The sequence below is a fragment of the Dermochelys coriacea genome, chromosome 14 (genome assembly GCF_009764565.3).
Source record: "Dermochelys coriacea isolate rDerCor1 chromosome 14, rDerCor1.pri.v4, whole genome shotgun sequence".
NCBI classification, from domain to species: Eukaryota; Metazoa; Chordata; order Testudines; family Dermochelyidae; genus Dermochelys; species Dermochelys coriacea.
The window spans coordinates 7787970-7813944 of record NC_050081.1 but is presented as its reverse complement, the minus strand read 5'-3'; the positions used below and the strand labels follow the sequence as shown (position 1 = coordinate 7813944).

The 25975-nt window shown below is 38.1% G+C and overlaps 1 protein-coding gene across 3 annotated transcripts in view; it reads right to left on the bottom strand.

Moving 5' to 3' along the window:
* PRKCA (protein kinase C alpha) overlaps positions 1 to 25975 on the bottom strand; it is a 312623-nt gene that overhangs the window by 98173 nt on the left and 188475 nt on the right. For 2 of the 3 annotated variants that reach the window (XM_043497588.1, XM_038371867.2), the window contains exons 4-5: positions 4593 to 4704; positions 2850 to 2978 (exon numbers count right to left, since the gene is read on the bottom strand). In XM_043497588.1, coding sequence (XP_043353523.1) covers positions 2850 to 2978; positions 4593 to 4704 — 241 coding nt within the window. Of the gene's footprint in view, positions 1 to 2849; positions 2979 to 4592; positions 4705 to 14776; positions 14828 to 25975 lie in introns of all 3 variants that reach the window. The other variant, XM_043497589.1, reaches the window with a different exon arrangement.

Here is a 25975-nt window from a genome sequence, read left to right as displayed (position 1 = left end):
TTCAGGTGTCTTTCCTTCTAGTCAAAGTACCATGAGAGGTTAAAATTAATTAATCTAAAGTAGTTTCAGATACCAGCTTCCAGGCGGGTTACTAAAACAAGTTACTGTAAAATAAAACTACTTGTTGTCAATATACTGCTCATTGTTCAGTATTTGAAAAGTCTTCAAAATCATCTTAGTTTCCAATTACAATCCTATACTTTGAACTTTGTTATAACTATTTCAGGACATCTAATTAATGCTGAATGACAACTTCTCCCTGGTAGCCTATTTCAACATAACTGTTAAGCACATGACTAACAAAGCAGTTGCTTAAAGTCATCCCTATTCAGCAAAGTAATTAAGCATGTGCTGAAATCCCACTGAAGTCAATGGGATTTACACATGTGATTTAAGTGCTTTGTTGAATAATTTTTGTAGTGCAGCTTGAAAATTGTGTATTTAAGCATGTACCTTTCTGATTAATGGCCTAAATTAATACAAATATTCAATTTCTTCAGTGTTATGATTTTCAAATCAATTCCTCCTGATGGTACAGTTAAAATTAGACACGCAGCCACATCATTTAAGAAATGCCTTCACTATTTAGTGAAAGTAACATGCCCTAAATAACAGCACCTTGGAGAAGTTTACTCTTCCTCCATCAGTGGGACGCAAGTGGAAAAAGTTAGCTACAATTAGTCATCACGTGGATGCTATTCTGATCTTCTGTAGCTATAAGTTATCCTTCTCTTTCCTTCCTTTCCAGCGTCTTTTATAAGATTAACAAATTTATTTGAGCATAAGCTTTCATGAGCTACAGCTCACTTCATCGGATGAAGTGAGCTGTAGCTCACGAAAGCTTATGCTTAAATAAATTTGTTAGTCTCTAAGGTGCCTTCTTTTTTGCGAATACAGACTAACATGGCTGCTACTCTGAAACCTTTTACAAGATTGAATAAAATACTGTCTAAGATATTCTGGTGTAAAAATGATGAAGAAATATAGGTAGGTAGGTATGGGAAAAATCTTGACAGTCCTGTAAAAGTCCTGAAAATTCAGAAATGTGGTTTCCTTTATAATCATAGACAGCCTGACAAGAAAACCCAGAATATATTGTCTAACTTATTCTGAAACGTAAGAAAAAGTGAACAACTAAAGGCAATATCCTTTATCATTTCATGTATTTTTGGTAGACTGCATGACCTGGCATTTAAAGGGGGCAAGACTGATGTTCAATACCTACATATGATGAGAGCAACAACTGATACTTCACTACAGCCAGGAAACAAAGAGAAAAATGGAGACATCCTCATATCCCTAGAGCTCTGCTCTGACCTCAGAACTGAAATTAATTCCCCATCACAACAGAGCAATAATGAAGGGACCAGCACTGTCATCTTAAAACCCAAAAGATCAAAAAGTTCATATTCTGAAGGCCAATTTTTCCACTGCCTGTTTTAACTATAAATGATTCTTATACGTTTGCTTTACAGATCCCACCACTGGAGGAGTCTTGGTCATTTGGGTTGAAATCCTGAAGTCAGTGGCAAAATACCCATTGACTTCAATGGGGCCAGGATTTAATCCCTGCTTATTACTGGAAGCACTTCCCAAATGACGTCACATTTCATTATTTCTATTGTTTTCAAGTAACACTGTAAATTTAATTAGCGGGATCTGACATCTGTTTTTATAAGTGTATGGGACTGTCTGGAAAATGAGGGCATGACAATTTATTTGGGTTTTAAATATATTTTACATATTGGTTCAACACGATCTTTACTACCCATGAGATAGAGTAGAAAAAGGCTCAACTATACTACCCCCATCTCCTCCTCCTTTACTATTCTCCACACCATGAGCTCTTTTAGTGAAAATACATTTTAATCTGAACTGCCCATAGTATTCTGGAAGTAAGAATACAAATAATTTACTTTAAATACGAACGAACTGTAACATTTGTCACCATCATGTAAACACTTCAGGTACATTGCTAGTCACTCCTAGCTAAAATATAAAAATTATCAACAGAGCAAGGAATGTGTATTTGAGTTTGTTAATGTCTCTGTAACTGAAGGCGAAATTACATTCTCTGATATTGATGAGGAAGCTCTACTGAAATTAACACAAGGAATATGTGCCTACTTGAGGGCACACTTTAGCCCCAAACTTGCAAAAACAAAACAAAAAAATTACATCCCTGCATGAGGCATAACTTCAGTGTACTCCCAACAATCCGGAGCCAAAAAAGAAAGCAAATGAAGCACTATAAATATCTAAGAAAATATTTTCAACAAAACACACTGCCTTTCTTTCCCCAGAATGTCATTTTTTAATATTTATATTTTGCCTTGAAGAGTATTTGAGACCAAATCCAAATTGACTGTGTGTGAACTATAGGACATAACTTTTTAGCTGGGGGAGAAATCTAAGCAGTCTCTTGCCTTTTTTTCTTTTCTTTTTTTGAGTAACTGAGGCCCTACTTTTCAGAATGTTTTAGGTTACTGCCGGTTACCTGAAAAATTGATTTCACAAAGATTTTAACGTTAGTGTTCCTGAGTTTTAATTTAGAGACACTATTATTTCTTTGAACCATGCGTGTATCTATTATAAACAAACCTGCTCTTTTAAATAATAATTAACATAGCATTTCTTAGACTAAAGTATATATTGAATGAAATCCTTGCCTTACTGACATTAATTTTTTTTTTTTGTTATTTACTTCAATGAGCCTAGATTTCACTCACTGCACATAAACAGGCTACAAATAATGCTGAACACATAACTTATGTTAGTTATTCCAAAGCCCAGGAAAGTTCAAATTAAACTCTTCTATTGTCACCAATTTCCAGAAAACTTTTTTTTACCTGTGACTTGCAGTTTGTCACCACTGACTTCAACTTTCAGATAAATCCTTCCTCTTTTCTCTGTGTGATCCATTCCACACAGACTTGGGACGTTTATTACACACTGTTTGTGAACATTCATATCGCAAGCTGTCGATCAGGAAAGAAAAGGTTCAGAAAATGATGGTTTGTATGAAAGTCAATATATTTATGCTAAATACATATGGTAAACATGAATGGTAACATTATTCTATCACATCTGATTAATTGGTTGTTTGGTTTTTTTTTTTTACTGACCAAAATACAATGGCGCTCCTTATAAATATCATTAAAAAACACTTAAGTATTAACCACAATAAAAGGCTCAGCTTTAGTCACATAAAAGTATGACCTTATTAAAGGAATGTAAAACAGATAACATGAAGAGTCCATGGAATAAAGACTTGATCAAAAATATTAGAACATTTGCTATAAATTACTGTAACCAATACAGAAATTGACAGTTTGCTTATTGATGAAATACAGAACTGTAAATATTACTTTGCTAGTTTCCATAATACTAGCATGGGGGGAGGGAGACAAAATGAGAGAAAAGGCTGATCATGCAGATGTAACAACAGAAGAGATGTCAAGATTTGGACATGACCTGGATATGTGAGCTAGAGAGAAGGCAGTGGAAAATCATATCCATGTTACCTACCATGGTGACAGGTTAATGGTGCTGATGCCATCAATGACAAAGAAAAGATGAGTGGAAGGTTTGGGATGGAAGATAAGGAATTAAAATATTAATCATGTTAAACTTAAATTATGATGAGAAATCTAGCAAGAGATGTTAGAGACACAAACTGAGATGCAGGATTTAAGGTGAGAGAGTCCATGCCCCACCCCTGCCACCACAGTAAATATTTCGGGAACAGTGACAGAGATGAAAAGAATTGAAAACAAGAAAGTCAAGGGAGGACAAGATTTCAAGGAGATGATGACAGACCACATCATCAGCACACAAGAGATCAAGGAATATGAGGATGGACTAGATAGGGTGTAATATGTGGCCATGAAGAGGTCATTATGAACATTGACTTGGAGTGGAGCAGGAGGTAGCTAGTTTGGAAGGGAAGTGGGATGACACTGGAGGAGAGGAAATCAAGGCAATGGTTGTAGGAAGTGCATTTGAGGAGTCTGGAGATGGGACAATAGGGAGAATGGCCAGACCAAAGCATGACTCTGTTGTGACAGTACAAATAATATTTATGCATTTTAAGCCATCTTTTATTTTTTTGCCACCCTTTTACACGCCAACAGGTGATTCCTTTTGCCTATCTCTTGGGGGTACACATTCCATATGAATTATGGTTGTTGCAGGGGTGACTATGAAATATGGGACCTTAGCTAACAGCTGGGCTGAACCGATGTCTCCACAAAGGATTCATCCCTCCCACTCCAAGTAGAACAATCTTCAGAACTGCCATGGCAAATACACTTTAGCCATATCAAACTTGATAGATTGCTTTTTCAGTAACCAAGATGGTTTGCATAAGCATATTTTTACAGCATTTTTCCCACTGGAGGAGATTTGGCGGATTTATATTGTTTTACTAAGAGAGTCTTCAATAATGAAATATTCATTTGAAATATACGGTACTGTAATTAACTGTAATTGAAACAATATTTTTCCAAACAAAGGAAAGAGGACGCTTGATGCCTAATGGTTTCCCTTATTATCTAAAAGGCCATTTTAATAAATTAGAAAAACTTACTTACTGTCACATTTCATCCCTTGATGTAGAAGTCCATAAAGTAATGATCCACAATGGTCACAGAAAGTCGGGCTTCCGTATGTGTGGATTTTAAACTTATGTTTGCTTCTGGGATCCTAAAGAGGAAGCAGAAATAGGTTCTTAAGTAACATCTAATAAAACTGCAAGCCAAATTTAATACATTACTGTAAATGTTGAATACATTAAAGCGCCACAGTTTATGTAGCAGAAAAGCACACTATATGTATTGTAGAATACAGCAAATTCACAAGGTACGTGCTAGTTGAGTGAACCTAGGGTTGGTACAGCTATCAATCTGCAATTAAAAGACACATTGACAGGAGCAGGATTGCATAGTAAACAACAACAGGATTCAGCCTTTCGTGAACATGGCATACACTAGATATCTTTATTCACAAGTTGTGACGGATTACATGTAATAGCAGTCATTGCTTCTAAATAAAGATATATGATATTTGGAAAAAAACACGTTTTGAAAGTTTGTTCTGACACTCAGGTAAGCGCTTTAATCTGAACAACATGGAAAAAACTACTGTAAAATCAGGATATCAAAGATGATGTTCAAATATTGTAAATCTGTATGATTATAAAGGAAAATTAACTCATTTTAACTTGACATGCTAAATATTTTACTCAGACCGAAATTCCAACTAAGAAACGTATAGTGATGAGACATCTTAATGCCACTGGCCGCTTGGAAAAGATTTCTAGTTTAGGATCAATAAAATCATTTAAATCAAACAAATACAGTATTATAACTCCAAACAGGGTTGCCAACTTTCTAACCATAGAAAACCAAATACCCTTGCCCAGCCCCCTTCCCCAAGGGCATGCCCCCACTCACTCCATCCCCCCTCCCTCCGCCACCCTCACTCACTTTCACCTGGCTGGGGCAGGGGGCTGCAGTGCAGGAGGGGGTGAGGGCTCTAGCTAGAGTTGTGAGCTCTGGGGTGGAGTCGGGGATGAGGGATTTGGGGTTCAGGAGGGGGCCCTGGGCTGGTGCTGAGGGGTTCAGAGTGAGAGAGAGGGCTCTGCACTGGGGCAGGCGGTTGGAGTGCGGAAGGGGGTGAGGGTTCTGGCTGGGGGGTGCAGGCTATGGGGTGGGGCCAGGGATGAGGGGTTTGGGGTCCAGGAGGGGCTCTAGGCTGAGGGGTGGGGCCAAGGAATTCAGAGTGTGGGAGGGGGCTCCAGGCTCAGTCAGGGGGTTGGGGTGTGGGAGGGGGTACGGGATCTCAGCTGGGCGTGTGGGCTCCAGGGTGGGGCCAGAAATGAGGGGTTCAGGGTGCAGAAGGAGGCTCTAGGCTGGGGGAGAGGGTTGGAAGTGGATCAGCTGAAAAATGACTATGATTTTGATTCTGAAATTAATTACATCACTCTTTCTTTCTTTCTTTCTTTCTTTCTGCCAATTCTCTGACTAACTCCATGGAGAAAGGGATTATGCAATTTTAGCTCCTTCTAGCATTATTACAACTTTACGAATACCTAAATGTCATGCAAGGACTCCTTTAACACAGCAAATAGCTACATCTTAATCTAAATGCCACCCTCAACAGGTAGGTGTAGTTGATTAGGCCACTGCCAAATGGGGAAATCCCCAGCTGTAGAGAAGGAGGCACTCGATGACAGGCACCAGGTAGCTCATCCTTCCCCCACCCCGAACCCTCTGACATCTTGTACAAAAAGTTTCTGTGTACATTTTAAATTAATACCAATTGTCATATTATTTTACATTTAGAGTATTACTATACAATCAGCAAAAATAAAGTAACATGTCAACTTAAATCAAGCTTGCCAGTAAAGGTCATTTCCGCTTTTCAGATAACACTTGAGAAGATTCATAAGAAGAATAAAACACATGAACTGAGATTTCAAGTTGACAGTATATTACATTGTCTGTTTATTTCTCAGCCTGAAATATGTTATGAAAAGAAATGCTGTACAATATTTATTTCATGAACGCTGTCAGTCCAAATTGAACTACGCTCAAAATTTTCCAGAGAACATCTGTTTGTTGTTTATTAAAGATATATATAATGGGATCTTGTGGTATGGGGTCATGGGAATGTGACTTTTCAGAAAGGTTATCTGAAGAATAGAATCACACAGCTCCTCTGGAGGAGAAGGAGTGCACAGTAATAGCAAAATCATTTAAAACAAAGTTACAATGCTAACTCTTCATTCTATTTTTAATTAGGAAGGAGCAGGGGTAAATGCTGCCTTAATTTATAATTATATACAAACATTATTTTTACTAACCACTGTTGCTGTTGCTAAGGTCAATAAATCTGTTGCTAAGATTGGAGGGGCACTTTTTAAAAAACTTGTGTTAAACATCTGCTATAAATGACATTTATGATCATCAGATTATAAAACTATAAGTATAAGGGAAAAGCAAATACAGGAAACAATCATTGTGAATGCTTAATCAATAATCTGCTATACCTGTAATATTACACTAAAACTGTAAAATAATTGTCAAATAGTTGTTGTAGCATGGAAATACTTGTACAATATACTTTATCTGTGAGGTATATTGCCTCTGGCTGGTACATATGAGTTGAAGTGATCACCTGTCAAATATTTACAATTATCCTTATACTTATTGTCTGACATTGTTGATTCTGCTTCCAATTCTCTTTAAATCAGGTCAATAAATTCTTTGTTGAATTTAGCTTTTAGCTTGCAAACGTGGAAGTCATGTGGTGTTTGAGTTTACACAATTTCATTTTATATAAAAAGAAAAGGAGTACTTGTGGCACCTTAGAGACTAACAAATTTATTTGAGCATAAGCTTTCATAAGCTACAGCTCACTTCATCGGATGCATGCAGTGGAAAATACAGTGGGGAGATTTCTCCCCTCACTGGAAAATACAGTGGGGAGAAATCTCCCCAATGTATTTTCCACTGCATGCATCCGATGAAGTGAGCTGTAGCTCACGAAAGCTTATGCTCAGATAAATTTGTTAGTCTCTAAGGTGCCACAAATACTCCTGTTCTTTTTGTGGATACAGACTAACATGGCTGATACTATGAAACTTGTCATTTTATATAGTTAACACCATTATTTTACCCAATTTCATTGTATTTTTATAGTGGTTTAATTTGCTTTAAGCACTCCTGATTTATGTATAAAATAATTAATAACAAATAAAATATAAATATTAAAAATACAGTGTTGGGCTCATTATATACATGTTATAATTGTGCAATACCTTTTTACTTTTTTGTTTTTTTTTAATTTGTTAAATTACTATTCAAACTTTTTGGCAAAGGAGGATTATGCCATAGAAACTGATCATTTGGCTGCCTTGGTTATCATCAGTTGATTCAATACAGTGTGCCATAACGAGAAAGCTTATTTAACCATACAGAGCACCTTTTTTACCCATTTTGATTATGCATACCTGAGTTTAATAGTGGGACACCAGAGACTGCTCCATTACCAGATAGCTCCATTAAACTGGATAGCCCTGATCCTGCAACTCTGATACATGTGCTTAACATGACTATCATGAGTACTCCCATTCAAAGTATTCACTAAGTATGTGTAGAACCATTTACAGGATCAGTGCCTAACTGTATAGCCTAATAGTCTCTTATATTACAAAAGGCTAGACCACGCTTGTCATAAAGTAGCATAACAATGAGCTGTCCATGGGACTACCACTTGCTTAATCTCACCTAATATCAATGAGTAAAACGTTTTATGAAACTTCCAAACGATCAAATCTTTAAGCGAAAAGCATGCAAACTTGGGGGCAAGTTCTGTCCTCAGATATCTCCAGGAAACAACTATTGACTTAAACAGAATTATCTATATGCACGAGGGTAGAATTTGGCTCTCACTTCTTGCCAGTAAAATGCTACAGAAATAAATTAATTGGGATAGAAAATTATACGACTTACACTGGCTTTCACAAATACTTACAAGGCACTCCATTATATACACATATATAATTTAAATATAAACATCATTCAACTTTTTACATTCCATTTAATAGTAGTTTCTTGCCCAACTTAAGAAAATGCCTGTAGTGCTATGTTTAAAATAACACATACAGCATGACTGAGGTCTTTTGAGCAGCAGTACATTTGTTCTGACCATTTTATTCTATACATTCACCTCACAAGAAAAGACTCCTTCTTGGCTGAATGTGAATGAAGAGAAAGAGATATCAAAACTCCTGCTGAAATGGAAATTCTCCCTGAATATGAAATCCATTTTAAACATTTTCCAGTTGCTTGATTGAGAGCAAACAAAAACCTCAGGAACTTTTAAGGCTAGAAAATGACAGGAGGCATTTTCCCTCAGTCTAACTCTCTCTTTTTTTAATCCTGTGGTTTTTTTTGCTGGCAACAAGTCATGAAAGTTCATGTTGCCACAGTAAAACATCTTTTCCATTCTGCGCTGGCATTTGGATATATGCAGGGAATGTTGCTGTATTTGTGTGTCTAATCTTATACTATGCTATAGGACTTCAAACTGTCTGTGCAGCAGTGGCAGCATGAAATATGCAATGGTACAAGCACACCTATAAAGCCATGATTTCAAGGCAAATGCATTATCCAGACCATTGCCTAAGACAAGCTCTGATTACATTCACTAAACAAGGAAAAGGGGTATGCACATGTGTGTTAAAAAAAAGGACCCAAGATAAAATCAATCAGAAGATAGAGCCTTTTATGATCATCTCTTCCATATATTCTAAAACAGTTTCTGAGAATTCACGTGAGAGCACGTCAGTCATTACTTTGTTTCCTAATTGCATGGGTATAGCAAATAAAATGTGAAACTCCATAAAACAACCTTTGAAAAATAGGTTCACAATACGACAAGGATGTAGCGAACTTGAAGTAAACGTGAAAATGCATAAAAAGGGTACAATCTATGTAGCTTAATGCATTGTGTTAGATAGAACACTACATATTTACCAATACACACACTAGGTAGTTCACTGATGTAATGACTTTTGTAGTATTACAACAGTAACATTTTTCTATGAATGAATTGTGCTTGAACTATTTCCCTAAGGCACTGAACAGAAACATCCTTCCCATTAACTATCCACCTGTTGTCTTCAGCAATGTGAATGCTGCATTTCCCATTAACATTTGGGCTCCCACATATCACGCTTATAGTATCCAGGAAGTAAAGAGATCACAGGATCTTGTTCTAATCTCACATCCTGTTATATTTTAAGGAGGAGTCCAGTGTCTGGTAGTATATGGCACTGTGTTTATTGTTTAATGGCAGCAGTAGGAGGAGGAAAGCTTTGAGGAGGAAAGCTTCTATATCTATCTTTGCACATGAGGTTCCAGATTGTGCCTGTAATCTATCTATTGAAAAGGTGCTCTAGTGCCAGAAGAAAATGAAAAACCACAAAGGAATATCTTCAAGCACTGGAAGAGCCTATTAAGAATTCCCTCACACTAAATCCACCAAATCCTAGGAATGCCTATTAATGCCAATAACACAGGAGCTGCCAGAGTGTGTACCATGTGAAGTGCATATTATTTATTAAAAGCTGCTCTTTTAACTTACTTAGGGCATGATCCTGCAAGTTCCTGCAGGTCTGGATTCATACTAATAGGTGCCAGATTTGTATAATTTTTGGTGGTGCCGAGAATGGGTCCAAGCGGAGCCATCCCATCCATAAGACGGATTGGGGAAACCACCCCGCGTCCCGCGCTCTAGGGGGCCCCATGCTTCAGGAGGACGCAGGGTCCAGGCAGAGCCATCCCGGCTATAGGATGGACTGGGGCAACTGCCCCAGGCGCCATGCTTTGGGGGGCCCCGCGCTTCAGGGAGACGCGGGGTCCAGGGTGGCTTGGCGCATTAGTCAGGGGCCTAGCACCGAGCAATCTGGCCCCAGCCCACCCCTGCTGTGAAAAACAAGCTAAGCGTAAGTAAAAAAAAATAAGGAATGTTTATCTAGATTTACAATATTTTAAGGATTATGAATCCCGTGACATTTAGAAAGCGCAAAGAATACATTTATATTTACTTAGAAACATGCAATTGCTGTAAATTGCTGTGCAATTTTCTTACCCTGTTCACTTTTAGCCAAAGTTAACCTTTAAAAATTCCTCACAAGAAGCACCTCTGGCTATAATATCTTAGTAGCAAACATGACCAAGCCACGGCAGAACATGACAAACCAACTGTCAAGCAATGGCTTCTATTGGCAAGATTACTGAATTTTGCACTAAACCTGGCAGAGATTAATCAAATACTCTAAAGGGAAAATTCACTCTTCTTTTCACAGAGTCAGTAAAAAGGCAATGGGAAAACTGTTAATGTCCTACCATCATTAAACAGTGCTGAGTGATATACAAGTTGAGACGTGTAACATTATTGCAGGCTGAAAAGTAGTAAAACCTCTGCTTCCTGCTCACACCTGTCTTCTAATATCAAAGCACGTTTTCACTATGAAGAATTAGTGTAACTGGATTTAATCTAGATAAATAGAAAAGGAAAGCTCTTGCAATTTGTGATGTAGGTATTTCATTATTTTGCCTGCTCAGAAACAACTACTCCTTACACAGTTTTGTGCATTTTACGCTTTTATATTGGCTAGACAGGCATAGAACCAACCAATATTAGGTGAGCTGTCACATCAGGACCCTAGGTTGAGATTTTCCAAGCCTCACAGGCCATACCGAGATACACAATTCCTATTTACATTGAATGGAAGTCATGTATCTAAACCGTCTAGGCAGCTTTGAAAATCTCAGCCCTATTTGCTAATCTCAAGCACGCCTCTGTTACTCTAATCTTGGGTCACATTGAAGTGGAGACTGCCAAAGACAATAAAACAGGTGGATTTGTGACATGAAAAGATTTGTCCAAAAAGAAATACACCAACAGTCCTCAAACTTATTCACCAATCTAAGTCTGAGGCAAAACCTCCAAAGGTGTACAACTAGAGAAGTAATTCACTCCGCCAAACAGGCTGATTAGGACAGATTTTTTTTTTTTTTTGTCACTACTCCACTTCACTCCTATGCCTTTAAATATTCTAGACAGAAGATACTAAATTACACTTACACTCCTCTAGGGGGAGGAACAACAACATATAGGCACAATTTAACCACCCTTTAAAAAAAAACCAAAAAACACACACTCTGCATTTTCATTAAACTAAAGATAAATTCTTCTCCCAGTAGCAGCACAAGCACAATTTATTACTCTCTGGTCGTTAATATAGTTCAACAATGGCCGTTATGACTGCTGCCATTAAACTTTGAACAGAAAGTGTAAAACTGAAAGCCTACAGCACTATTCCTATGCCGTAGATAAATCCTAAATAACCAGACAAATTAATGTTGATGTACTTTTTCTGGCTAGCAACATTTGCAGTTGCCCTGATGCAAATGTTGTGGAACAACTAATTAGCTTATGTTGGTGGAAATGTTTTGCAGGTGATGCCATGGAAAAGCTAAATACATAAATTATAAAATATACTTTATACTTCTAATAGTAAAGACATGGGATGATGTGGACAGCAATCCTGATTTGATTTTTTTATTTAAAGATGCATGTTTTTAAAGAAAAGATCTGTTATTTCTCCAGTGCCAGCAGGAATTGGAAGTCTGTCTTGAAGTTCTAGATCTTAGCTTAGTTTATAACATCATAACAAATGCTACTGAACATACACCACCTTGAGCATTTAGCCATCAGAAAGATCTGCTATGACTCCTACCCTGATAAATGCCTCCTTAACATCAAGTAATCATTTCAAATAGGAAATTTAACTATTGGTAATGTTAGATGAGTGTGGAAAATAAAGGGTGTGGGGGGTGGTGGAAATTCTACCACAGATTATGAGAATAAGAAAGTTCAGATTGTTTCAAATTCTGTATTTGAACAGCATATTGTTTAACAGTTAGAGTAGGAATCACAGGTAGGACTCCTAGAATGCATCTGTGGCCCGCCATTAACTTGCTGTTTAACCTTGGTTAAGTCACATACTCTCTCTGTACCTCAGTTTCACTAGTGTACAAAATTAGAACACCACCATGCAGTGTTGTTGCAAAGTCAAATTAATTGACATTTGTACGAAGTGCAAAAATGCTATATCATCATACAGCAAAGAAACCAATTATTTACACAAGCACATGGTGTGGGTTATAGTAGCTCGCACCAACTCAAGACTTAGGACAGAGTCAGGATATCTGGATTCTTTTTCCAGCTCTACTTCTGACAAGCTGCATGGCCTTCAGCAAGTCTTAACTTCTCTGTGCTTCAGCTTCCCCATCTTTAAAACAGAGGTAATGCTATTTACTAGCTTTAGTGAAGCAATATATAAGTGCTATGTATTATTTCTTCTTCTTCGATTCCTGTACACCAGATCAATGACAATGGGGCTAAAGGAAATCTTTCCACCACTTTCTGTCTTGTACCAGCTTCACAGCTTCATTCATCTTTAAAACTTTTTGTTCCATGTCATTCTTCACCATGTCCATCCAATGCATCCTTGGTTTTCCTCTATTTCTAGTTCTTTGCACTCTTGTATCTTGCCTTCTAGTGTATCCTTTCTGGGCCCATTCTTGACATGTGTCCCAACCATCGCAGTTGTTTTTCTTGAATTTTCTGTAACAGCATTATTTCTTGCCCTACTCATTTTCTTATCACTTCATTTTTTATTTTCTGCAATCTTGAAACACTCGGTATTCCACTCAGTCAGTTTATTTCCACAGGCATTATCTTTTGTTCACCAGCTTTCCTCAGACTCCAGCATTCTGACCACACAGCAGTATTGACACAACTCTTGTCTCAAACACTGATTTTTGTTTTTATCTAAATGTCTTCAGCCTTCCATCTTGCAGTGTTCTCTGAATGCTGTAGTGGTGAGTCCGATTCTTCTGTTTATATCATCTTCACAATTCCCATTTTTCCGTACTAGTCCCCCAAGGTATACACAAATGTTTCTATTTCTTCCGATTCTCAACTTTGATCTTCCACTTGTCTTCCAATTGCCAAAATGATTTTTTCCATGCTGATCTTCAGTCTGAATTTTCCACATTCCCTGCCCTCCTTGGTCAACGATATGAGAGCAATATCATCTGCAAATCTAAGGTTATTCGGGTCTTCCCACATAACATGATTCCTCCCACTCCCTATGTATTAGTTATTTATTATTAATGCATAATGTACCAAATAAACTGAAAAAATTATTGCTTTTGATGCAAGTAGATACGTGGTATGATCCCATTCCACACTCTACAAATATGACGGCCAACACCTACTGTTTACCTACATGCACCCAGAAGTAGCCTGCAGTGTAAGGCATAGGAAGGTGTCAAGAGCAGAGATTTTTGGGGAGTAAACCCTTGAAAATTTACATCTAATTTACATCAAGAAAATATTACAAGGATATTGCTCTCTGAGCAGTCTATGCACTTTGGTGTCATGAAAGTCAATCTGTTGGTAGCTCCAGATGCGAAAAAGAATCTTGTGCAGCCAGTGTGTGTGTGTGTGAAATTGACAGAATCAACAAGGGACATGGAAGGGTTCTCTCCATATACTCTGCCCCGCCAGCTTTGCCTATCCCAAGCCCCGCCTCTGTTTGAGCTCAGAGCTTCCCAGCTTGTCTTGTCTGACATCCACAGGCAATGGTTCTGGGACAACAGGCTTTTCAACCACCCCACTATACTTTCTGCCACTTTGGTTTGCATTTGATTCAGTGTGAATGACATATTTCAACTTCTGACATGTATTACATACATATTTAAAAGGAATCAGTTCTTTCTAAATGACTCTATGAAAGGTAATATATTAACTCGGTTAACAGGAGAACTCAGCAACAGTAAAAACAGTGACTGCACAGTTATTTTTGTTTCAAAGGAGTTACTGTATAGGACTGTCCATCAGAAAATGAATAAAATATGACACTATTTAGAAACAACCATATGGAAATGCCAGTGAAAATACTGGTGACCATGTGGAAACACATTTCTACCACTAGTTTATTTTTGTAATAATGTGTGTCAGTGTATGGAGGCGTAGCAAAGGCTAGTTGACATGAGTCTCACACAGAAAACCTCTTGTTCACTAGTACTACCAAATAGGAAACTCTAACAGTTCCATTTCACTGAAATATCAGCTGTGATTAGGCTACATTCCAATATCTGTGTCTAGCTCTCTCATCAAAGACAATACCCACTTCCTCTCTGAAAGGGATCAACTGCTAGACTGAAGGCTCAAGGAATCAGGGCTGAAAGAATAATCATCAGACCACTTTCTGCCACATCATGTACAGTATACATAATATGCAAGTATACCCTACAATGATAAAAGAAATTGTACAACCAATTCCCCTTGCAAGGTAGCAAGAGTTGTATAACTTCAGGAGAAAAACTGAACTTTATTTACTAGAAGACAGAGAAAAGATCCTGTGAAGAGGCTATCTGGGGATTTTCCAGGAGACTATGTCTGAAGAAAAAAAACAACCACCCTTGGATACTAAATCAGAATATATAGCTTTTATGTGCCGTAATATATCAAATATTTCTTAAAATAAATAAAAGCTCACAGAAGCTATACTTTAAGTTCATAAAATTCAGGTTGGGTTTTAGATTTATTTACAGAAGACTTATTGCACCCACTCACATTTTACCCATCCTATAGACAAATAATGAACTATACTCACCAGTTCTTTGGATGAGTTTTCTAGGAACAAGGGCTGAACTCTCTCATCCATAGTAGTTAAACTTACAGAGTTCATGTGCCTCATAAAGCCTTTGTTTCAAATTCTCTAGAACTTATTTTCTTCAACAACAAGATATGACAAATAAATTCTAGCAATTGCAGCTCTTAAGATGGGCCCTACCTTAGCTGATGATTCATTAGGCACAGCATGTGAAAAAAGCAAACTCAAGGCTAAGCAAGTAGAAATAATCTCCAAAAAGCTCAACCAGATTCTGAACTACAGTTTAGAAACAGAGAGAACTGCCATGTAATTCAGCAAAAGTAAAAAGGCAAATATGCGCTACAGTAAGTGTATAATTATGTTTTAAAGTTTAAAGTTACTAGCCCAAAAACAGGAAAGTTTGGCTCAAATACGGTACACTAGAAAAGTAAAAGGAATAAGGCAGATTGTCAAAGATCCTAACTATTCTTTAGAATGGGGTTCCCAAACTATGGTACATGTACAAGACATCTTGCAGGGGGTGGGGGAGTACATGGAAGAAATTGTGTAATGGTGGATTTTATTTATTATTTTATTTATTGCATTTTCAAAATAGGCAACTCAGACGATCTTTTAAAATTTTGTGATTATGTGTTATATAAAATATGGTAGTTAATTTATTTCAAGATTTAGCAACAAGAACACAGATACACAGGGACGCTGACGTACAGAGCCCTCACCTCCAATCACCATACAGCGCTGGTTCAGTTGCCCAACAACTGTCCAGTCTAACTGAGCTCAAAATGGGTTGGGTTTTTTCAGTTGTATACGTCACACTATAACTATATCTGTACGTAACAGTGAAATATGGACAGATAGCTAAAGACAGGTAGTGTTAAGAAGAACACACGAAGTATCAGTGATGAGACAGGAAAGGGTATGTGGGCAGCTGATAAATCTGGAAGGGGGTACATGGACAGCTGGTAGTTCTGGAAGGAGGTAAGCAATAAGAAAAGTTTGGGAATCTCTGCTTTAGATTATATGCCTTTATTATCAAAGTACCTTGATTAGCATCATAAATGGGTTAAAACATGCTACACTTGAAATAATATATACATAACAGTTTACTATAGGTTATATTTCCATCAAACAAAAATTTAGATCTAGAGCAGGAGCTGCTTATTTCTGTTATCATCTCCGATAGAGGACTACCACCCTACAGAGCAAGCATTCACCTTGATCAGGTCTTTTTCATCTACAACTTCCACGATCCAACTTGTTAACACCGAATTTAAAAGAGCTGTCCAGAGCCAACCAGAATCCATGTTCTGGTCTACAGCATCTCATTGCACCTGAATGATGATTATTTTTAATCAAGCACGTTGCTTAGTCGGCTATATGAATAGGACTATTTTTCAACAAGTTACTGACATCCTGAAAAATATCACTGTTCATGCTGATGGAATACTGTTTTAAGTCTTCTACTTTGTCTGCCTCTCCCACACTTTCTTCAGAGTCCTTTGGAATTAATTCATCAGTAATTTGCAAGTTCCTTATAAGGAAAACATAATAGAACTCATCATTTTTGGTCAACACAGTATTGCCCTACATTCGTATTTCTTGTCGTAAAGTCACTTCAAAATGGAAAGGAGAAAACTAACACTTTTAGGGCACATAATTTCCCCACACCAACCTAACAAAGCACTGAAACACTTACATCCACCCCTCCTCAGGAAAGGACTTGAACATGTGCTTACTTAATTTGCTGAAATGAGCCTTCTTCCATTTAAGTCCAATTAGTAACAGTGGAAACTCTATCCAAGGACAGATGATAGAATACAGCCCAAAGATTAGCTTACCAGGCGGTATATATAATGGGACAGTAAAGGAAATCTTAGTTAACAAAAATACTGCAAGAAAAAAGTACTGCAGAAAACAGCTTAGTTTAACTGAGACTAGAATAGCTCCTAATGGTTAGAAAGGAGATTCAAACACCTTTTAAAGTTAAACAGACACTCTCCATCTATTCGGTAATGCTGGGTTTCTGGCATTTCTTGAAAAGAAAGACGAATTCTTAATGCTCTTTACAAGGCAAACTACATCTAATAAAGTATGTGTTGAAAGTATATCAACATAGTAAGGGATGGATAAATGTACATGACTTATTATAACATATCAAGAAATCACTGATCCTATTCACAATTAGAAATACAAATAATTATGCATATTTGATGTGAGTTTTTGATAACTTATTTCAGTAAAGAGCAAGAATAATTGACAGTTTCATAACAGAACACTGAATTCTGTATAGTTCATACTGCACAGGATCTTTTTCTTTCCAAAATCCTCCATTAAACACTAGATCAACATGGAGCTTTGTTGTGACAGGTTGGAGAAAACGGCGTGCAGTTTGTGTTGGATAAACTGTACTTATAACACATTTACCTCACTACTGATTAATGATCCAGTTCACCAAAAATACTGAAGAGAAATCTAATGTATTTTTTCTCGGTAGGGAAAAAATCCTAGATACTTTCTGTACTTTACTCAGTCAAGACTTTTTATTAACTTCAGTCGGAGTTTTGCCCTCGTAAGACCTTCAGATTCTGGCACACAGAGACTCAGTCACACTATATCTCACAAAACAGTGGGTACAACACATTAACTAAACCTGCATTCAGATGCAGTATCAGTTTCTGAATGTGTGTGTGCTTTTTACCCTTCATTTTCCTGCTGGGATGGTCAGATATTGTACAAAGTCATACACTGTGATGGAAGCTTAGACTTGGGTCTGTAGTTTGTGCCAGGGAGCCACGTTCTGCTACTGTAAATAATAAACAACTTCCATGGTTTAACATATGGTTTCTATTATCACAATCCAGGATGTGTGGAAGAAAAATAGTATAACATGCTTTGTTAATTGGTAACCAGCAATATCCAGTTGCTGATTCAATGGGCTTGCACAGGCATAATCACTAAAAAAATAACCAAACAAAAAATCCAAGGAGAGAATCCTGTCTCAGACAGCAACACAGACAATTTGAGATATGCAGAGATTACTGGGCGATGTTCTAGTCTGTGATATGCAGGACATCAGACTAAAATATAATGTCCTCTTCTGGCCTTGACAACTATAAAAATGCTTTTAAAAAGATTTTTTTTTCATTTCTTTCTGGGGGGTCAGCTCATGCTGTACTGTCCTTGATAGGCTGTAAGTGTACTAGGAGAGACAGCGCCTTCACTGCTTTAAAAGCTAATTATGTTTATGGTCCCTGCTTCAGTGTGAAGTTTCTGGGGATGGGTGGTGAAGGGAAAAGCAGGGGAAAAGGGCATGATATAACTAGGGTTCAATAAAACTAGAAGAGGATGGGAATTAATATAGCAAAAGCCTAAAAGAATGTGTTGGAGAGGACTAGTACAAGTGAGTGACTTCATATAGTTTGGGGGGGTTGGGGGGGTGACAACATATGAAATACCTTCACATCACTAATAAATGGTTTATACATAGATTGTTTTGAACCTAAGAACATAAGAATGGCCATATTGGGTCAGACCAAAGGTCCATCCAGCCCAGTATCCTGTCTACCGACAGTGGCCAATGCCAGGTGCCCCAGAGGGAGTGAACCTAACAGGTAATGATCAAGTGATCTCTCTCCTGCCATCCATCTCCACCCTCTGACAAACGGAGGCTAGGGACACCATTCCTTACCCATCCTGGCTAATAGCCATTAATGGACTTAACCTCCATGAATTTATCCAGTTCTCTTTTAAACCCTGTTATAGTTTGAGCACATAATTTTCCAATTTAACTTTTTCCAAGAAAAATTAGATGCACAAACAAGATACCCTATTCTGAAAATTATTCAGTGCAGCACCAGCACTAAAATTTAATCAGGAAGCAAACCTTAATTTGGATGCAAGGTTTCAATAGCACACAATGTACAAAAGGAACGAAGTGTCCAAGTTCTTCAGAATAAGGAAGTTCTGACACAGGAAAACAGCATTCTGAAAGTTAGGGAAGGCCATCGGCAACTACACAACAGATCTAGGGACAGCTCCAATGCTATCAACCAATCTATATGAAGTCTGAGGACTATCAAGGAGCTAGATGCTGCTACTGGAAAAAATAACTTCCATAGATGGACATATGTCTCCTATGATTCCATCCAATGGTGGAGGACAATGAATGGTATAACAAGCTTTCTTATTTGGTAACCAACAATAACCAACCTTTTTCTGATTAAATCAAACTTACACTATTTAAAAAAAGTATGTTTAGAAAGAAGCACAGAAATGTTTTTTGGAAAAAAAGTACAAGGAGAAAAATCTACAAAAAACAAATGTAAATGTTTTGTTACAATAAACTACTGGTATTACTCCAATGTGTGTACCTAATTTTCTCATATTAGGATACATGAATTAGGTAGGGTATCCTAAAACAGGCTGTCAGTGAGTTATAAGACGATCCTTAGACTGGTCGGAAATATGCTAACACAAGAGTATTGAGTATAGGATTAATTACATCTCCAGCAAGAAATAAGAATTTCATTATTCAAAATTACTTTAAGGAACTAACACATTAATTCAGGTGCCACTGATACTGGTGGGATGGGGATTTATTCAGGTACCAAAACTCCCTTAGGGAACATCTACACTACCCCCTTTTTTCAATTGTTTATAACACATGTAAACACAAAGCCCCCCTAGCACGGGTATAAACTGTAGACCAGGGGTAGGCAACCTGTGACACGCGTGCCAAAGGTAGCATGCAAGCTGATTTTCAGTGGCACTCACACTGCCTGGGTCCTGGCCACTGGTCCAAGGGCTCCACTGCTGGCATGGGGTACTGGCTGCCGGCCTCCTACCAGCTGGGGTTCTGTCCACCAGCCCCGGGACCGGGCCACCTGTCTGGGGGCTCTGCTGCTGGCCTGGGGTCCCGGCCGCCAGCCCAGGTTCTGCAGCCGCCCCCAGCTGTGGCCCATTGGTCCCAGCCTGGGGCAGTGAGGGGTGCAGGCAGGGGCACGAGGGGGGACAGCTCAGCACCCCCACCTTAAAAACTGTTCCAGTGCCACTGTACTAGCATATTTTTAAGTTCTGATTTGCTGCTTACATCACTATCATGCCACGTGGAACAGTGTACTGCATTTGATGTTGAGATTAAAATGTACATGCAAGAACTGGAATCAGAATTTTCTGACAGATTTCAAGATTTCCAGCGATTTGGCCCAATGCTTTCTTTTCTAATTAAACCTGAAAAGTTCAATGAAAGCAACTTGGAGTTCAAGTCTGTATTTCAGTGGATAGGTGTTGAAGATTTTGAAATGCAGCTCATTCAATACAAAAAAAAAAGCTCAGATTTATGGGAATCAAAGTTTGGAGATCTGCAAAGTGCACTTGAACCTATGAAGAGAGATCATGGGGCCTCTATTCTGACCTGCTGGACATTCCTGCCAGTGAAATTTAACTGTTTGAAGAAAATTGTGTTTGCAATGCTTTCAGCATTTGGATCCACATACCTGTGTGAACAGGTATTTTTCACACATGAAATTTGTCCTCTGTCCCTCTCAGAGCCGGTTAACAAGTGATCACTCAGAAGCCTGTGTGCAGCTTGAAGTATCCAAATACATGCCAGACACTGGAAAACTTAGCAAGGAAAAGCAAGGGCAAGGATCACACTAAACTAAATTAAAATGCAGATCGTATCAATTTTAAATGAAGCTTCTTAAACATTTTTAAAACCTTATTTACTTTACATATGATAGTTTAGTTATATATTATAGACTTATCGAAAGAGACCTTCTAAAAACGTTAAAATGAATTACTGGCACACGAAACCTTAAATTAGAGTGAATAAATGAAGATTCAGCACACCATTTCTGAAAGGTTGCCGACCTCTGCTGTAGACCATGAGACACAGCTTAGGAGAGTTAAGACACACCTGAAGGGTGTGGTTATGTACTCAAGTAGTACATAACCTATATGACTCTCAACCCTCCCAAGAGGTGCCTCTTGATCTACACTGTTATTTTTGGCAGTGTAATCCCCACTGCTTCCCTGCTGCTGGAGTCTAGCAGGGGTGAGGCAGCTGGGAAAGGCTCCAGCAGTGGGGAGAGACTCCAGCCTTTTTCCACTGGCTCCCCTCTGCCGGAGCCACACCTGTGGCTACAGCCTGCTTCTCACTGAAGCGTGTTGCCAAACGTCGTTGCCAGTGGTAGGTAGCGTAGTCATAGCCTAAATATACTCATGGGAGTTATAAACATAAATGTATATGAAAAATTAAGAACGGATCTCAAAATCTTCACAACCAATCCATTCAGAATCATGAAACTAATCTGAGCCAACAACACCAACTAAACACCTCTCCAACCACAATTAAGACTCTTTGTACCCCTTACTTAGACCTCGTGAAAAGCCTCCGTAAATAAGGGACTCCAATAATGCCCCACTTCCACATATGTATATAGGGACATTAGCTGACAGTCAACTGCCATGGTCTGACACAGAGAGGTTACTAAAGGAACATATTTGGGAACCAAAAGATCTATTCTATTCCTGGCTGTTACGCAGATTTCCTGTCTTACCCTAGCCATGACACTTCATTTCTATGGCCCTCATAACATAAAATGGGGATTTTACTAATGATACCTCACCAGAACATTGTAAGGCTTACTTCATATATTTTTTACAAGTGGCTTTGAGAGCCTAAGCTGCATTGTGCTCCAAGAAGCGCACGATAGTACCTTTGGTTTGGTTTTCAAAAGTGCATACACAGGTTATACTTTCATTTCTCTCCAGCCATACTGGCTGTTTTTGTTATACTTAAAAATACAATAACCTGTTTTCCACAAAATCCTACATTTGTACACATTTCAACATACCACTTGCTAACAGGAACGAGGAAGGCAAAGCAATGGTATGAGGAACACCAGTGACAGCAAATTCAGACACCCTGAGTTGCTTGGGTACCCCACCAAATAAATGATGTAGTTTGAATTATGGAGGGGAGATTTTACTCACAATTATATTTGTTTAAATATTTTAAGGGTAGTTATTATATTAGTCCTGTCAGACAATATTCTGAAATATGTTATAGAAGCACACTTTCTGGCTTAGAAGAATTTCTCTCAATAAGCATAAAGCTAATGAAATGATCCGTCTTATACTAGCAGTTTTCAGCTGCACACCTCAGAGACAAAAATCAATTGTAGAACATGAACAAACAGTTGTCAGAGTATGAAAAGGGCCAAAGCCTGTTTTCCTTATTTCATTTTTGTTCATTCAAAGTCCCATTGACTTCAATGGGGATTTATGCCTGAATAAAGATGACAAAATCCGCCCAAAATTATAACTGTCCTTATGCAGACATACACTGTTACTGGAGACACTGAAGTCATAGGACTTCTGAGATATAACAGGAGTATAACTACCTTTTATTACCCTGACCCATATCATGCGACTTGAAAATAAAGGTTGGCATATTACCAGCACTCCTCCATGTCTCACCTTTATTTAGGTTTTGTCAGTTGTGTTATTAGCAAATGACTCATTTTTTTTTATTTTCTATAGGGCAGAGTGAGACTCAAAATATTTGGAAGTAGGGTTCAACTACAGTTAAAAGAAAGAAAGAAAAAGATTTTCAGATAGAGGTTTCAGTTCTCTCCTGGAATGCACTCTAAATTAAAAGGTTTTTTTTATTATTAATTATTAAGAGACACATGGTCAGAAAATCAACCTATTTTGATAATTGCCTTTTGTTCATATCCTTGTTGTAGAGAATAGTACTGATTGAGCTGGCATATGGAGAGTGAAGATCTATGCCAATGTACTCATAGGGGTTTATAATTTCCTAATTACCACACAGGCAGTTAAATTTGGGAAAGAATCAGCATTTACTTGTTATTTTTTGTACATTCTTTTTTTAACAAAGAAACTGCAGCACAATTACAGGAAGTGCATAAACAAAGAATGCTATCAGAAGATTTACTCTTATGAACAGATGAGGAGCAAGGGGGGGCAGGATTTTGTTATAGATGAAATTCAATTTAATCTTACAATGTAGAAATCATGTCATGAAGTAACTTTAAAAGACTGAATTTAAAAATTAAGGTTACTAGTATAGTATTTGTGTTTACAAAAAGCTAATTTTATTTATTTTTTTAAAGCCTTCTAGCTATTAACTAACAGAGCTGGGAGTCTGCATTCACAAGAAGTCCTTAGAAAGAGAAGGACACACTTATATGGGCATCTCAGCACTAAACCAAACCTTACTTATTGACTCCAGAACTGAAATCCTCTTCAGCCAGAAGGTACCAAGACATACATGTACATTTTAACTATTTTAGCACTAAATGTGTTAACATTACCAAACTGAAAGCAACAGTAATCAACAATCTTAATCCAAAAGTCTTTGGACAATTGTTACCTCCGGATAGAATCAATATGATGAGTTTTGTAACATACTATTTAAAATTACAACACAGTTACTGTGGTTTCCAGTGGAGCTGAAATGAAGGTGCAGCTAGTGCATAGTTATGATGGTACTAAGATTTACTATCAGCAAATAAGTAATGTCATCATTGTCATTTGGTTGTTGGTCAGTATGGGGTGCTTTAGATGGATGAAATATTGTGTAATATATCTAGGTGCAATAACCAATCAACAGCTTTCTACATTTCATGAGTCTGCTGGAGCACCTATAGATACAGAGTAGAGGTGTTTTTTAAACTACTCACAATTTGAAAGCTGGAGCTCGCTAATTCACATTATCCTTCTATTATTTAGCTGAAGAGGGGCTGAGATGAAATGAAAGCTGAGTACTAACCAATCTGAAATCCTCTACTTTCTTTGCAAAACCAATAACTCAGAGGTCTGAGTTCAACATCTGCTCTAGCTTGCATGCACTTCATACAGGCAACTAAATGTTTGTTTATCCAAAGAGTAATGAGCAACAGTTTAGGCAAAGAATGGGAACAATATCAAGCTGCGTTTCTCTGTGAAGCCATCATATTTGTAAGTTGAAGATATTTTCTAGTGTTTTTAAGGCTTGAGAAAGGTGATCCCAGCTTCAGCTTGATTATTATAAACAATAATATAAAACAACACATTACCCTTATAAAGTCAAAGCTGCTTGAAAGTTACTTCTGTTCAAACCCACTGGAGACAGTCTGAAGACCGTGGTTCTGGCCTTACGTAGCCCCTCTCATTCCATGATGTCAAGACTCGTTATCACTGTTAATTGAGTCTTAGCATCCCAAGTTGATAGAAAAGTGCTATTTCCCATTTTACAGATATGTAAACTGAGGCACAGTGAGATGAGATGACTTGCAAAGTGACAGAGCTAGGAACTGAATTCATATGTCCAGATTTTCAGTCTCTTGCTCTAATCACCACTAGGTCACATTCACTGCCTGGCAAATGGAAACACTGGCCCAGGGGTGGCCAACCTGTGGCTCTGGAGCCACATGTGGCTCTTCAGAAGTTAATATGTGGCTCCTTGTATAGGCACCAACTCCAGAGCTGGTGCCAACTTTCCAGTGTGCTGGGGGTGCTCACTGTTCAACCCCTGGCTCTGCCCCCATTCCATCCCCTCCCCAAGCCTGCCATGACCTCGCTCCTCCCCCCCCAAGCCTCCTGCACACCACGAAACAGCTGATCGGGAGGGGGTGGCGCTGATTGGCTGGGCAATGGGAGGGTGGGAGGCTCTGGGAGCGGGATGCGGGGAGAGCTGATGGGGAGCAGTTGATGTATTATTGTGGCTCTTTGGCAATGTACATTGGTAAATTCTGGCTCCTTCTCAGGCTCAGGTTGGCCACCCCTGCACTGGCTAATCTAATAACTTTTATACCCTCCTACCCCACAAAAATTAAGGCATAGTCTATTTCACCCCCTAAACACCCTCTAGAAAGAAGATTCATACTGGAAGAGACCAGTAAATGATACGCATGCATTCTAGATACTCACACTGAAATATCAACCACCTATTTGGTGTGCTCCTCCTTACCCCACCTCTACATGTGATAATTTTCTCCTATTGTAGCATCTATACATATCAGAGCTTTTAGTGAGGAAACAAATCACCCCAAAGGCTCAACATTTACATGTCTGAATCAATCTCTACAGAAGAGAAGGATTTAATACCCACATAGAACAACATATGGCAAAAACTCTGAAGCCTGGAAAGCAGCTAACTTCAATGTTGTTGATGTATTTGCAGAAGTTGGAAAATATTTCGCTTACAAATACTTAAAGATTTCTCATTGACATTAAAGAAGGAAAATCAGAGAAGGTCAGCCTATTCTACTTCAGGCTCTTGAATAACTTTAGCTTTACTAATTTTTCTTCACTTTACTGAAAGTTTGAGAGAATCTTTACAGAAGGAATGTTTTTAAACAAATCTCCTGAAATAGTCACTTGAAATTTCAACAAGGGACTTTTCAAGTTGCACCTAGAGAGGACTAAACCCACTCACTTGGGAATCAGATACCGAGAATTCTAGTTAGCTGATGTGTGCTCTTGAAGAATGTCTTGCTTAGGACATACCAATTTTTGATTGTGTTACCGCTGTCAGGAATATTGCCAAAGAAGAAACAGGCAAATTTACAGACACAAAAAATCCCTTACCAAACTACCTTTTCCATAAAGGTCTGCATTGGAGCAGTTTTTCACATACATTAATGTTGTTTAGTAATGCTGCTTAAAACCTGGGTGAAAAAACTGCATTTACTCAAATGCCCT